General features: G+C 40.5%; 1 protein-coding gene across 1 annotated transcript in view; it reads left to right on the top strand.

Moving 5' to 3' along the window:
* The first annotated feature begins 1,081 nt into the window (after positions 1-1,081).
* FAM171B (family with sequence similarity 171 member B) overlaps positions 1,082-13,121 on the top strand; it is a 54,570-nt gene continuing 42,530 nt past the window's right edge. Inside the window, exon 1 of the mRNA XM_047084705.1 lies at positions 1,082-1,295. Coding sequence (XP_046940661.1) covers positions 1,082-1,295 — 214 coding nt within the window. The remainder of the gene's footprint in view (positions 1,296-13,121) is intronic.

Genomic DNA, 13,121 nt, shown 5'->3' with positions numbered 1-13,121 from the left:
AGATCAAGACCTGACCCGAAGTCCAACACTTAACAGACTGAGCCACTCAGGCGCCTCTGCCCCGTTGTTTTTAAGACTACCTGGTTGTACCCATCTACGAATGGAACTCTTATTCTTCTTAAAACCCCAGGTCCTCTGGTGTTTCATACCCGACTTCCATATACCACATAGTTAATTTCTTCCAAACTCAGTGCAACCTTCTGCACGTACGTCTCCAGTGGTAACCACCACCTTGGATTATAATTTGCTTGTATTTTCCCCTGCCCTAACAGGTAGCGAACCCTAGAATGCAAGCAAGATTGTATCTTGCTTATTTCAAGCACCTGAGTGAATGCTGACACATAGTAAGCACCTAGTGTGCATTTATTTAATAAATGTTTTTTGAGTAAGCGAGAAGTGTAGGCTACAATCACACAAAATGTAATCAGGAATATTTTGTAATAAAGAAAAAAATTCCCACTTGAGCAGAAAGAGGAAGCTTAGTTAAAATTGGTAGAACTGTAGTTTAAGTGTTGGATAACCAATGATGGCTGTGATGAGGCAAAGTCCGAATGGCCACAGATCCTGGCTAATTGATGGGTGGGTGCTGCGTTAAGTGTTTTAGGAGAGTAATCAATACACCACCTTTTCCTCTACTTTGGGGCCAGGTGGGGGCAATTTTATTCCCATTTCTGCAAAATTTCCCGATGTTTCCGTAAGGCTGGAGGATCTGAAGGCCGACCAGCCCCCAGAAAGGCTCTTCTCGCTCCTTTCCCCTCGGAGGCCGCCGCCCGGCCCCGAGCCCCAGCGCTGCGCGCGGCCCCGGCCCTCCGAGCTGCTCCGCCGCCGGTGACAGCTGAGCCGCGGCCGCCGGCTCCCGGCTCGCCCCGCCCCGCGCATCACGTGCGCGAGGATGCTAACTTCCCCTCCTCCTCCACCCCGGTCCCCTCCGCCTCCCAGGCCTCCTCCTCCCGGCGAGGGCGTGCGAGGCAGACCGCGCGAGCGGGAGCGAGCGAGCGGGCGCCGCTGGAGCCCGCAGCCCTGGCGTCCGTCGCCGCCGGGAGCCCCGCAATATGCCGCCGCTGCCCTCTGGCTCTCGGCCATGGCGAGGCTCAGCCGGCGCGTCTCTTGTACCCTGCTGCTCGGCCTGGCCGCGGTGCTGCTGAAGGCGCGGCTGGTCCCCGCGGCCGCTCGAGCCGAGCTCAGCCGATCCGACCTCAGCCTCATCCAGCAGCAGCAGCAGCAAAGGCAGCGGGAGGAGGCTGAGGAGGAGAGGCCAGAGGTGCCGGGGGCATCCTCCACCCTCACTGTTCCAGGTAGGTCCCGGTAGCCCGGCCCTGCCTTTCCATCGCCGCGGGGGATCTCAGCTGGCGTCGCTGGCCTCCTCGCTTCTCCCGTGGCCGGCTCACTTCCAATCGCTTGTCCCTACCCATCCCCACCTCCCCGATCTCCCCAGACTGTCTGTCCAGGACTCGAGCTGTGCTCTGGTTTCGGGAAACTGCCCTTTGGGGTGCTGAGCTTTCTGGGAAGCGCAGAGCACTGCAGTAGGGTGGGGAGGGGTCGGGAGGGGGTAGGGGTGAATGACTGCCTCGATTGATTTTTTTCTTTTCTCTTCCTTCTTCCTGAATTCTTCCCTTTGCCCTGAGAATGACTGCACGCGCGCGCGCGCACACACACACACACACACACACACACGCACACACACACACTCCGTTCCCAAATCCATTTAGCATTCTGTTCTTTATTCTTTTCTTTCCTAGAGACGGGAAAATCTTGCAATAGACACCCACACGGCTTTTCATCATCTCGCCCCGCCTGGTTTATTTAAATTTAGATCTGGAGAAAGAAATCTTGATTTATTTTATTATTTCTGTCTCTTCTTAGCCCAGGAATGGTTTAGGTCAGTTTGCAAGAATGCCTTCAATATACTAGGATGAAATAAAACAAAATGGAATCGGAGTTTGTAGTTGAAGGAAAAGGGTAAAGGGGAGGTGGAACGATACGATAAGTCAGTAGTGATGTGATTACAGCAAAGCCTGCCTCCAGAGAGGGGAATCTCCTTACTTGTTAGTGGAACTTAAGGAGGCAGATTCTTGACACTATTCATGAGGGTGAGGAAATGCACTCTAGTTTGTGTGGCTCTAACAATCCCTCAGTTCCTGGCTGGTTTCCCCCCATTAAAGCTCGATGGGTAAACAGAAAGCTGGATTATCCATTTTAATAGCCTCTCCCCACCCCCCACCCCAGTGCTCTTCCCTGCTGTAGATGCTGCCTGCTATTTAGAAAGGAAAAAAGCTATCGATATTTTTGGCAAGTGGGCCTGGGTTCCCACAAAACCAAAGTGAATTGCATTTTGACATTTGTTTTTGTTTTTAAAATCCTGCTTGGTAACCTATGAAATGCTGAAAATGAGATTTTGAAGAGTGGAATCAGCATCTTATTTTGTACTGCTTGCTCATCATCAAAGAGCAATACTCAGGCATGCCAGCTGCGATTCATGACAGACAGGATGATTTAATTTATCAGAGTGCTGGGAACATAGGATGAAATCACCGAAGTGTGCAGGAAAGCTTGTGTTTCTCACACCCTCTTAAACCAATTAATAACACTCAAGCATGGCTAGAAGTCCTGAAAGGTATGCATTGTGTGATGGTTTTCCTACCTAGCTTTTTATAACTGAAAGTGCCACCAACAGGGTTTGGGCGAGGCTGTTAAACATGCTGTTTGCTAAACTTACAGAAATTAGACATAGAAGCACAGTTGAGAGCTTGTCTTCATTATGAGGGTCATTTCACAAACTAACCACAAAACAGAATTCTGAGAAAGCGTTGACGGACTCCGTGGTTTGACACGTATTTTTATTTCGATATATTTATTGAAATTATATATTTATTTCAGGAATATTAATTAGTTAAAGGGGGTTTTGACTACTATGATATATGTTGTGATAAAGGTTATGAAAGACTGCGATAATATGAGAACTTTTGTGTGTAGCTACAAATTAAAATATCTGTTTCCTGATAACTGTGAAAATATTTTTGAAAAAGGTTATTTTGCAAACTAGCAGTTTTTGTCTTACTTACCTATTGTTAGGTCCATTGAAATAAAGGAATCACTAGTAGGTCAAATGAGAGCCTGAAAAGTAGTCTCTTTTGACTTTTGCTTTTCCCTCAAAAACTAACTCCCCAAAGCCAGTGGCAAACAAGAGAGCAGTCCAGTTGATTGCAGTTTTAGTTACTGGAATATGGAGTATAACGAAATACAACCAAAAAACAAATGAGTTAAAATATTCCTCTGAGCGCGTTGTGATCTCTGGATCGAACTGCTCTTCCTGTTTCAACCTTTGTTCCGCTACTGCCTGTTCTCCTCTCGCAGCTCCTGATCTTTTTAAAAACATTAAATAGGACTGTTTCTGCTCACAGTGCTCCAGTGGCTTCCCATCTCTTTCACACTAGATGCCCAGACCCTGAAAATGGCCCAGGAAGGCTTAGATCCTCTCGGTGCCCCTCCCCCTCCTATCTCTCACATCTCTGACCCTAACTCACTCCACTGTAGCCACACTGGCTCTCTGTTTCTTCATTTTCCAAGTGCCACTCTGGGATAGGGCCTTTGCACTTGCCATTTTCTCTGCCCGGAATTCTGGAACTTCACATTCCTCAGGTTTGCTGCACATCGCTGTAACAAAGAAGCCTTTCCTAACCAGCTATATTAAGTAGTAATCTGCATGCCCTGTTGTATTGATCCTTCTCCGTGCACTTATTACCCTCAACCCTTCTTATAAGCTTGCCTCCTCTTATTAGAACATAAGTTCTGTGAGGGCATCAACCTTGTTTTGTTTGCTATTAAATTATTATAGACATTTCTAGTACCTGGAAGAGCATCTGTTGCCCACAGGCATAGATAAATTTGTTGAATGAATGAATGAATGAATGAATGAATGAATGAATGAATAAACAAAAATGCTGGCATCAAGGATCTTTTGAGTGTTTGCTATTTAATTTCCTTGTGAAATTCTTCACTGGAATTTAGTAGGGAATATGTAAAAATAAAGGAATGTTAGGTAGAAATATTTGTAAGTAGAGGTTATGAAATTTAGATCTTTAGCTAATTTCAGTGTTTATCTTATTCTGACCATAGAGAACTGTTTGATACTAATACTTGACAAGACATAATAAGAGGACTCAAGATTCTTTACCCAAGTGCACTTATAATCCTCTTATGACCTAGGAGGGTATTTATATACCTTTATATAGCTGTGATTGAGCTTGAGTTTATTCTTTGCCTCTGGTGCTTCTGATTCTTGGGACTATAGAACTTGTTACAGGCAAAATTTGGAAATCTAATAAGGCATAGTTAGTGACTGGTATATGACTGAGCCTTGTCAGTCCATAATAGAGAAATTAAGCATTGTCCTTGATTAGTATTCTCTGGATTTTGTTATTCTGAAAATGTATGTCTCTTTGTGTTGCTGAGAAATTAGGAAGTAAGGTTAAAGAAGTTGAATATGAGATTGAAATAATCAGCATGTAAAAAAACTGAATTTTCATTTTCTCATTAACTTCTAAAACACCATCTTCAGAGAGTAGTGAGAATAAAGACTGAGGTCGAGGTCTGTCACATCCATTGTTTTCTCCAGTGTATGCAGCAGCTCGAATTTCTCCATCTGCACCAGTATTTGTTAGAAATAAATATTTGAGAGACCAGGGGAGAATTAATTTGGGGGCTGGTGGTAGCTGAGAAACCATATCATATTCACTCTGATGGTCCATTAGATGGGAGACATGCTGGGGGTGGGGACGAGGTGAGCTGGAGAAAATAATGAGCTCCATTTCAAATTCTCCACGTGAAGCACAGACACAGGGCACCTCTGTGAATTTTTATAAATGTCTTCTGCATACAGAAAAAGCTTCTTGAGAGATATATTTTCATGGTATAAAATTTTGATTGTACATTTCACTGATATATATTTCTAGCCTTTTTTTTTATTTTATAAAATGTTAAATATATAGAAAGTAAACAGACTAGCATTAAAAAAAAGCCCATACCTGTCTCCTAGCTTTAACAGTGATTGAATTCTGCTGTTATTGTTTCACCCACACCTCCACCCATTTCCACTATGTGGGATTTTTTTTGGGGGGGGGATGTACATACATTGAAATGTACATACCTTAACTGTACTATTTTGTATTTTTGGTATATGGATAGGCCCATGTAACCATCATCACCCCTCTGAAGATATAGAACCTTGACATAACCATAGAAAGTTCCCTCCTGCCCACCTCCCAGGCAATCCCTGCCCCTTATCCAGAGACAATTACTGTTCTTTTTTTGTTTGTTTGCTTATTTATTTAGAGAATACGAGTGGGGAGAGTGGGAGAGAGAGAGGGAGAGGGAGAGAATTCCAAGCAGATTCCACACCCTCAGTGCAGAGCCCTAGCAGGGCTCAAATCCATGAATCAGGAGATCATGACCTGAGCCAAAACCAAGAGTTGGACGCTTAACTAACTGCACCACCCAGGCACCCCAAGACAACTACTGTTCTACTTATTTTTATAGATCAATTCTGCATTTTCTAGAGCTTCATAAAACAGAGTCATATAGCAGGCACTCTTTTGTGTCTGGCTTCTTTAGCTCAGTCTAATTTCCATCAGTTTCATCCATATTGTTGAATGTTCAATAGCTTATTTCTTTTTACTGCTGGGCCTTATTCCATTGTATGAATTACTCCACTTTGGTTTATTGCTTCTTTCTATTGATGGCTATTTGGGTTTTTTCCAGTTTTAGCCATTGTAAATGAAGCTGCTACATTCTTGGACAAATCTTTGTGTGGGTAAGTCTTCATATCACTTATGTAAATGCCTCAGAGTGGAATTGCTGAAACCCAGCACACTTCTGTATAGCTGGAACCCACCACACTTAACCTTTTTTTTAATGTTTATTTATTTTTGAAGGAGAGAGAGAGAGAGCGAGCAAGCAGGGGAGGGTCAGAGAGAGAGGGAAACACAGAATCCAAAGCAGGCTCCAGGCTCTGAGCTGTCAGCACGGAGCCCGATGCAGGGCTCGAACCCACAAATCGTGAGATCATGACCTGACCTGAAGTCAGATGCTTAACCAACTGAGCCACCCAGGCACTCCCACACTTAATAACAATCAACTTAAAAATTTTGAACTTTGATATAGACTGTTACTATATACTTTTTATTAAATTCAATAACTTGATTTAAAACTTATTGACTTAAACAACCTGATGGAAATCTATCCGTGAAAGCATTTATTTACTTTTTTCTCTTCCAATGAATTTAAAAATCAGTAGGAGAAATGGGGTTAGAAATTGACTGTTCTATCTAAAGTACTCATGCCTTAAAGGCCATGTTCCCAGATGGGGTAATTATGATTTCTTTCCAGGATTTTAGTAAGCAAAGGGTGCTATATCTTGGTGTTGATTACTGCTTGAAAAACACATGCCATTGTGTTGAATTTGAGTCCAGTTTGTTTTAGTGGTGGTTTTCTAATGTTTTTAATGTGACTGAACAAAAACTACCAAATATTTTTCTGAAACGAAACTCTCTTCCCGCCACACCTCCACAGCCAAGTGTATAAATAGTGAACTGGATTCCCTTTCAATGTTCTGTCTGACTAGGTTAACTACAGTATTGTCATTCATTCACTTGGCTTAGTGTAATGTGCCTTAATTTCTTTTTGTCCAAATTGCCTTAGCTTGGAAATGGATACAATATGTTCCATCTGCTATTGTTAAAAAGTATACTTTATAGTAGTTACCTGGAAAATTCTAAAACTTTGAAAACTATGTGTTGTAATGCAGTACATCATAAGCTTAAGAAATAGCTTCTGTTTGCTCTGAAGATTGTTTGGAGAGGTCTCTTTAATTGGCCTTTGTGTACACATAATCCATATGTCTAAAACATACAAGATTCTTTGCCTTTTAAATTCTCTTATGACTGTTTGTGTCATCGGGACCAGACAGTATTCTTAAAGTACTTGCCGATGATGTCTGTGAGTATAAAGGCCACTTTACTTGGGCCTGAAATGTGTGATTTCTTTTTTTTTTTTTTAACGTTTATTTATTTGTGAGACAGAGAGAGACAGAGCATGAACAGGGGAGGGTCAGAGAGAGAGGGAGACACAGAATCGGAAGCAGGCTCCAGGCCCTGAGCTGTCAGCCCAGAGCCCGACGCGGGGCTCGAACTCACGGACCGTGAGATCATGACCTGAGCCGAAGTCGGACGCCCAACCGACTGAGCCACCCAGGCGCCCCTGAAATGTGTGATTTCATTTCATGTAGGGTAGAGTGTGTCAAGGAAGTGGTAATCATTTGCCACCATTACTAACATGTCGAATCTGCTTCTTTGGTCTAGTGAACCCAGACTGTGTCATGCCTTGATACTGTATTATGCTTCTCGAAAGCTTCAGTTGATGATGCCTGTTAAGATCTCCATGTTAAGGTTCTATGTCTTGCACAGAAATTAAGATTTAAAATGAATTGGGGCGCCTGGGTGGCTCAGTCGGTTAAGCGTCCGGCTTCGGCTCAGGTCATGATCTCACGGTTCGTGGGTTCGAGCCCCGCATCGGGCTCTGTGCTGACAGCTCAGAGCCCGGAGCCTGTTTCGGATTCTGTGTCTCCCTCTCTCTATGCCCCTCCCCACTCGCACTCTGTCTCCCTCTATCTCAAAAATAAACATTAAAAAAAAAAAGATTTAAAATGAATTTCGTTTATATATGACTGAGATTTCAATTTCCATTTAGTGTGCTTTCTTTCTGAGGTAAGTTTCTATATCATAACAAGTTAGAAAATAATTGAAAAATTAAACATTCATTCGCATTATCAGTTATTGTACTTAGTCCAGTTTTGTTTCTGTTCAGTAGAGAATTACTTAAAAAGTATGTAGTTTTAATTCACTTGTTAGCTCTGTTGAAATGTAAAACACTTCTATAGCCAAGCCAATACCGATTCATATCTATGGGCTTAAATGCTAGTTGGGTTTTAGGTGACCAGTTAGTTGGAAGCTGGTAGAATGTCCAGCTCAAACCAGAGCTCATGCGTTGAGGGCCCTGGGTTATCTCTGGGGTAAGTCCTCTAGGGATATTGTATAATCCTATATCGATTGGCTTTTCTAAACTAAAATAAAGCCACCATCCATAGTTTTATTCCCACCTACCCATTCCTCTCTTTTATTACAACAGAAATAGAAACAGGATGGATAGATGGATGATTTGTTTTTCCTACCAGGTTAACTATAACCAGGAGTTGAATAGAAGTGTCTTGGGGTCTGTGACTTACTGGATTTTGTCACCCATTCCACTCATGCTTGCTCTCATGTTTTTGGAAAGGGTAGAAATTAAGTTGTCAAAATATGACTCTATATAGTTAAATGGATTATGTTTCTTCAGAACTTTACTCATACAAACATGCAGCATGTTTAGAGTTTGTTTGTAAATGTCTGGGTGACTGAGACAAGATTACCAAAGGTACCACAAGAATTTAAAATGATTACAATAACACTTTACAATTAAAAGAATTGTAAAATGAATTTATTGTAAAAATAAAATACAGGGAGGCTGTGCTTTTTATGTAAGGGGGAAAAATGCCTCCAAGGGTAATGGGTATAGTAGTATTTTTAAAAAATATTTCACTAAGTAAAATGAACTAGGCATGGATCAGTGATGAGAGTGTGTCATGAAACACGGATGATATTCAATTCAATTTATATACCTGAAGTTTAAAAAAAGTCCACCTACTTATTTATATTAAATGAATTAGTGCATTCCAAGTATTTACATTTAAAGACAGATAACTTCTCTTCATAAAACAAGTACTTTCCAAAGTACAGTGTATGATATATATCTATTAGACTCTGGACTTTTAGCAGAAAAGCTTTGGCTTAATACTTCCTAAATCAGAGTTTAACTCTCATTCATGATCACAAACAAGAAAAATATTTGATAGTAATGTATGAAACAACTAATCTGATCTTCCAGTGCTGTTTATAATGGAGCAGTGTCTAATATCTATGAAAATATGTAATAATTAAAAATTTTTTTCACTTTGTAGATTATAATAAGTCTTCTTGAAATCCCATGCTCTTAGAACTAGAATGGTAGAAATGACCTTGCCCTAAGTGCTTTGCCCTGGCAATGTTTGAAAAGTATATGACATAAGCTAGAAGACTTCCACATCTTAGATGTTGTGGTACCACCTGGCAGGTACAAAGTCTGATAAAAACTGATAGTTAATGATTTGATGATTTCTTTCATAGTAAATATGACTAAGTCGAGTGATCCTTGTTATAATCTAAACTTTGTCTATCAACTGACTCAAGTTTGTGAATGAGAAGAATCAAAAGGATGTGTATTTTAAAATCGCTTCTGAATCGTAGTATTTCAAGTAGGGAAGAAGTCTTGTGAATTAATAAAGCTTTGTAGGTGTGGGATGTGAAAATGTAGGAAGTGAAGCCTGGAGGCTGAGGCTGAAGAGAAAAGAAGTCAGAAGTAATAGAGCTCGCTGTGACGAGTAGGAGAGGGGGTCAAGTAAGCAATTTCATGGGAGTGAAAAGCACTTACAAGTTGTGAATGTTTTTTCCTTCCTGTGTGTATAAGGGACTCACTGTCCTTTTTACCTTTTAAGATAGAGGTTCTAGGCAGCCAGTGGAAGGGTGTGGGGTGTTTATGAACACCCTGAAATTAATTATGTAGTCTGCAATTATCTTGTATTCGGAGTATCTGTAAGATTTTCAAAGGAATCCTTGACCCCAGAAATGTTAAGAAAACCTGCTATGGTTAATTAGGCCTTTGTAAGTGGACTCAAGAAAAGAACAAAGGCAACATTCATACTCAAATAACAGTTTTGTATGTTCTTAACATGTGGAGTTTCTCTGTTATTGTGCACACGTGTTGGGTAAAATTAGTAAGTGTGACCACAGCATAACTAATCCTGACAAAAGGCTTTAACCCTTAAAAGAACTGGTTGCTTAGGATGCATGTGCCTTGGTCAATTCTTTCATTCTCTGGCTTTTCAATTCCATTTGAGGAATGGCTGCCATTCCATTTGTAGAATGGCTACCAATATGCAACATATATCTTTTGGTAAATCACATGACTTCGAATTGTTTTATATCCAGTTTTCATTATATAATGAACTGGTAGGATACCTTATACCTGAAAATACCCTCTGTTCAGAATTCTTTGGCAGTCAACACAGAAACTCTCTGCCTCTTGGCTCTTGGCTCTTCCCCTGAAGGGTAGGGTCACTGAGATTCAGTTAACAAGGGCTCTGATGATTTTGTGAGTCATCTAATCCCTCCAGGTCTGATTATAAACCTCAATCAGTGTTAGCAGATGAGGATGTACACCGGTTGTTATTAATTCCCCAAGAAGGCATTTATAAAAAACCTAAGCCTTTCCTCACCCACTGAAACATGCATTAATACTTGGTCTTTAAACAGTTTTGGGGTCAAAATAGTAATTTCAGCTTACAGTGATTTAAATCTGCTAGCAATTAAACTTGCTGTTTTCATTACCAGTGCTGTTCTGGGCTTTGAAAATTAATATTGTTTCTAAACTCACTGAAACCCATATTTTTCTACTCACTTTTTTGATTCATGCCTTTCCCAGTTTCACTAATAACTGATTACATTGGGAGAGTTAGATGCTATGAAGATGAATGGCAGAGTGAAGAATTTTCTTTGTTTTGAGGAATAACTTTGTATTGCAGAATTCTTTCATTTGAAAATCCAAATGGAGAAATTTGTATTTCAACACATTCTGATGTTCCAAAGATAAATAATAGCATGTGTTGTGACTTGGAATGTTGTAGCTTCAGAAAACAGCATGGGGCACAGACACGGAGGTAGAAAAGGAATAGGCGCCCCTGACAAATCCAAGTCTTACTGTGATCATTGTGCTTCATGTACATAAGGACTGGTTCACAGTCCGGAACTCTATTCAGGGACTGTACATGGGGCCCATCATGGATCCAGTAGCTTAAAGATAGATATCTAACAAAGGCAGATGAAAATCTGCTGGCCCAATGTACTCCCCTTTCTTCCCTCTCAATATTTCTTAATTTTTTAAAAATGTTTTTATTTGTCATTTTTGAGAGACAGAGACAGAGCATGAGCAGGGGAGGGACAGAGAAGAGAGGGAGACACAGAACCTGAAGTAGGCTCCAGGCTCTGGGCTGTCAGCACAGAGCCCGACCCAGGGCTCAAACTCACGAACTGCGAGATCATGACCTCAGCCAAAGTCGGATGCTTAACTGACTGAGCCACCCAGGTGCCTTTCAGTATTTCTTATAAATAATACAATCTCAAGTCTGTAGATTTGAATAGTTTGCTATGCAATAATCATGTTATTTTTAAAAAAAGTTATGCTTAAGTATTAATATTCCAACCATCAAATGTTTGATACTGTAATATATAGGTAGCTAAAATATCTTTATATTCTAAAACATAAAAATTGAAAAATAGTTTATTTTTTCGTTTAATTTAACAGTCTCTGACTCTCTTCCCACTCTTGCCTCTCATGAGGTGATCTCATCCACTTAAGATGCTTTAAATACCATCTATATGCTAAGACTCCCTAGAGCTCGCTCCTGAATATATCCACCAATTATTTTGACATCTTTATGTGGATATATCATAGGTATTTCAGTTTAAGCATGTCTAAAACCAGACTCTTGATTTTTCACCACAACTTCCAGAATAGAAAAATCTCCTTTATTCTTTTGTTCTTTTTAACTATAATCCTCAGGGGTGCCTGGGTGGCTCAGTCAGTTGGTCGTGATCTCACGGTTTGTGTGTGGGTTCAGGCTCTGCGCTGACAGCTTAGAGCTTGGAGCCTGCTCCATATTCTGTGTCTCCCTGTCTCTCCACCCCTCCCCCCCTTTCAAAAATGAATAAAATATTTTTAAAAATTTTCAAAACCAATGAACTATAATCCTCAGAATTTATGTGTCTTATCACTGGCAGTTTTTACCTTTTGACCACCTTCTTCAAACTTCCTTCCATTCCTTATTGTGTACATTATAAGATGAAATGTACTTGTGTACAGGCATAAGATATGTGTACTTGTGTACAGGCATAAGATGAAATAATTTAAATCTTTCAAGTTCTTCAAAACCCGTATGTATTACATACTTTATTCTGTTTTTAGTTCCCAGTAAGCTTCAAGAAATATTAGAATTACATATGTATTTTCTCCTAAATTACTTTATTTATGAAGTAATCTTGCTTTCAAGCTTTCAAAGTGAAAATGATACGGAAAATGATCTCATGTCATACCTAGTACTGGTGTGAAAGATGCAGCAAGCAGTATTAGGCTTCGAAGAATGTTAGTGAAATTATTTTTTCACGTGGGAAATAATTGTGTTTTGTGTCTGCTAAGACCTGAAACAGCATCTATGTGTCAAAGGATGAGGCTACCCTTTGATGTCTGAAACAAACAAACAAAAAGTGCTAAATTTATTGCTTACTGAGAGAGGGAGCCATGCTAGTCAGGCACAGATTTTCTCAGCAAAGCAAGAAACTGAACTCACATAATGTTTCTGAGGAAGTATTGGATTCAGAGGTTGGGGAACTTTCAGAGGTGGTGATAGGATAATGTCAGTAGAAGCTGGCTTCTCTGAGATTTTTGCTGTTTGGTTGGCATACAGAGGCACTGTTATCGGAGTGAGTCCTTTCCTCATTGGCTGATGTTTGAGACCGTTGGTTATTGATTGGTTGCCTTACAGGAATAAGTTCAGTGAGCCAAGTTGTCAATGATTTGTTGGTTAAAGGAGCTTCACACCAGTTCTGTGGTTGTAAGGCTATATAGAACTCTATATTGATTAAGGAAATTTAATGCTTGTTCTTGTGGCTACCTATTACCATGGTTGCAGGACAGTCTGTCTTAGGAGTGAGGGTGCCTTCTTTTATTCTTGCATATATGATTTGTTTCTAGAGTTGACTGCTTCAGAAATTGAATTATATAGCTTCTATAGAGAAACCTGTATTCAGATTTGGGAGTGGAAAAAAGGAGTGTATCTTATTCGGTAATAAATATGTCTCTCTATATATACAGTTTTGGCATTGCTTGAGATGGGGAAAAGAATTATATAGAAGTTCATCTAATGTTCTACAATATTCCAT

The sequence above is a fragment of the Lynx rufus genome, unplaced genomic scaffold (genome assembly GCF_022079265.1).
Source record: "Lynx rufus isolate CCGP_SWC_20201006 ecotype Redwood Valley unplaced genomic scaffold, mLynRuf1.p SCAF_2, whole genome shotgun sequence".
NCBI classification, from domain to species: Eukaryota; Metazoa; Chordata; class Mammalia; order Carnivora; family Felidae; genus Lynx; species Lynx rufus.
The sequence above is the reverse complement of the archived record's forward strand: the minus strand, read 5'-3'. Positions and strand labels throughout refer to the sequence as shown.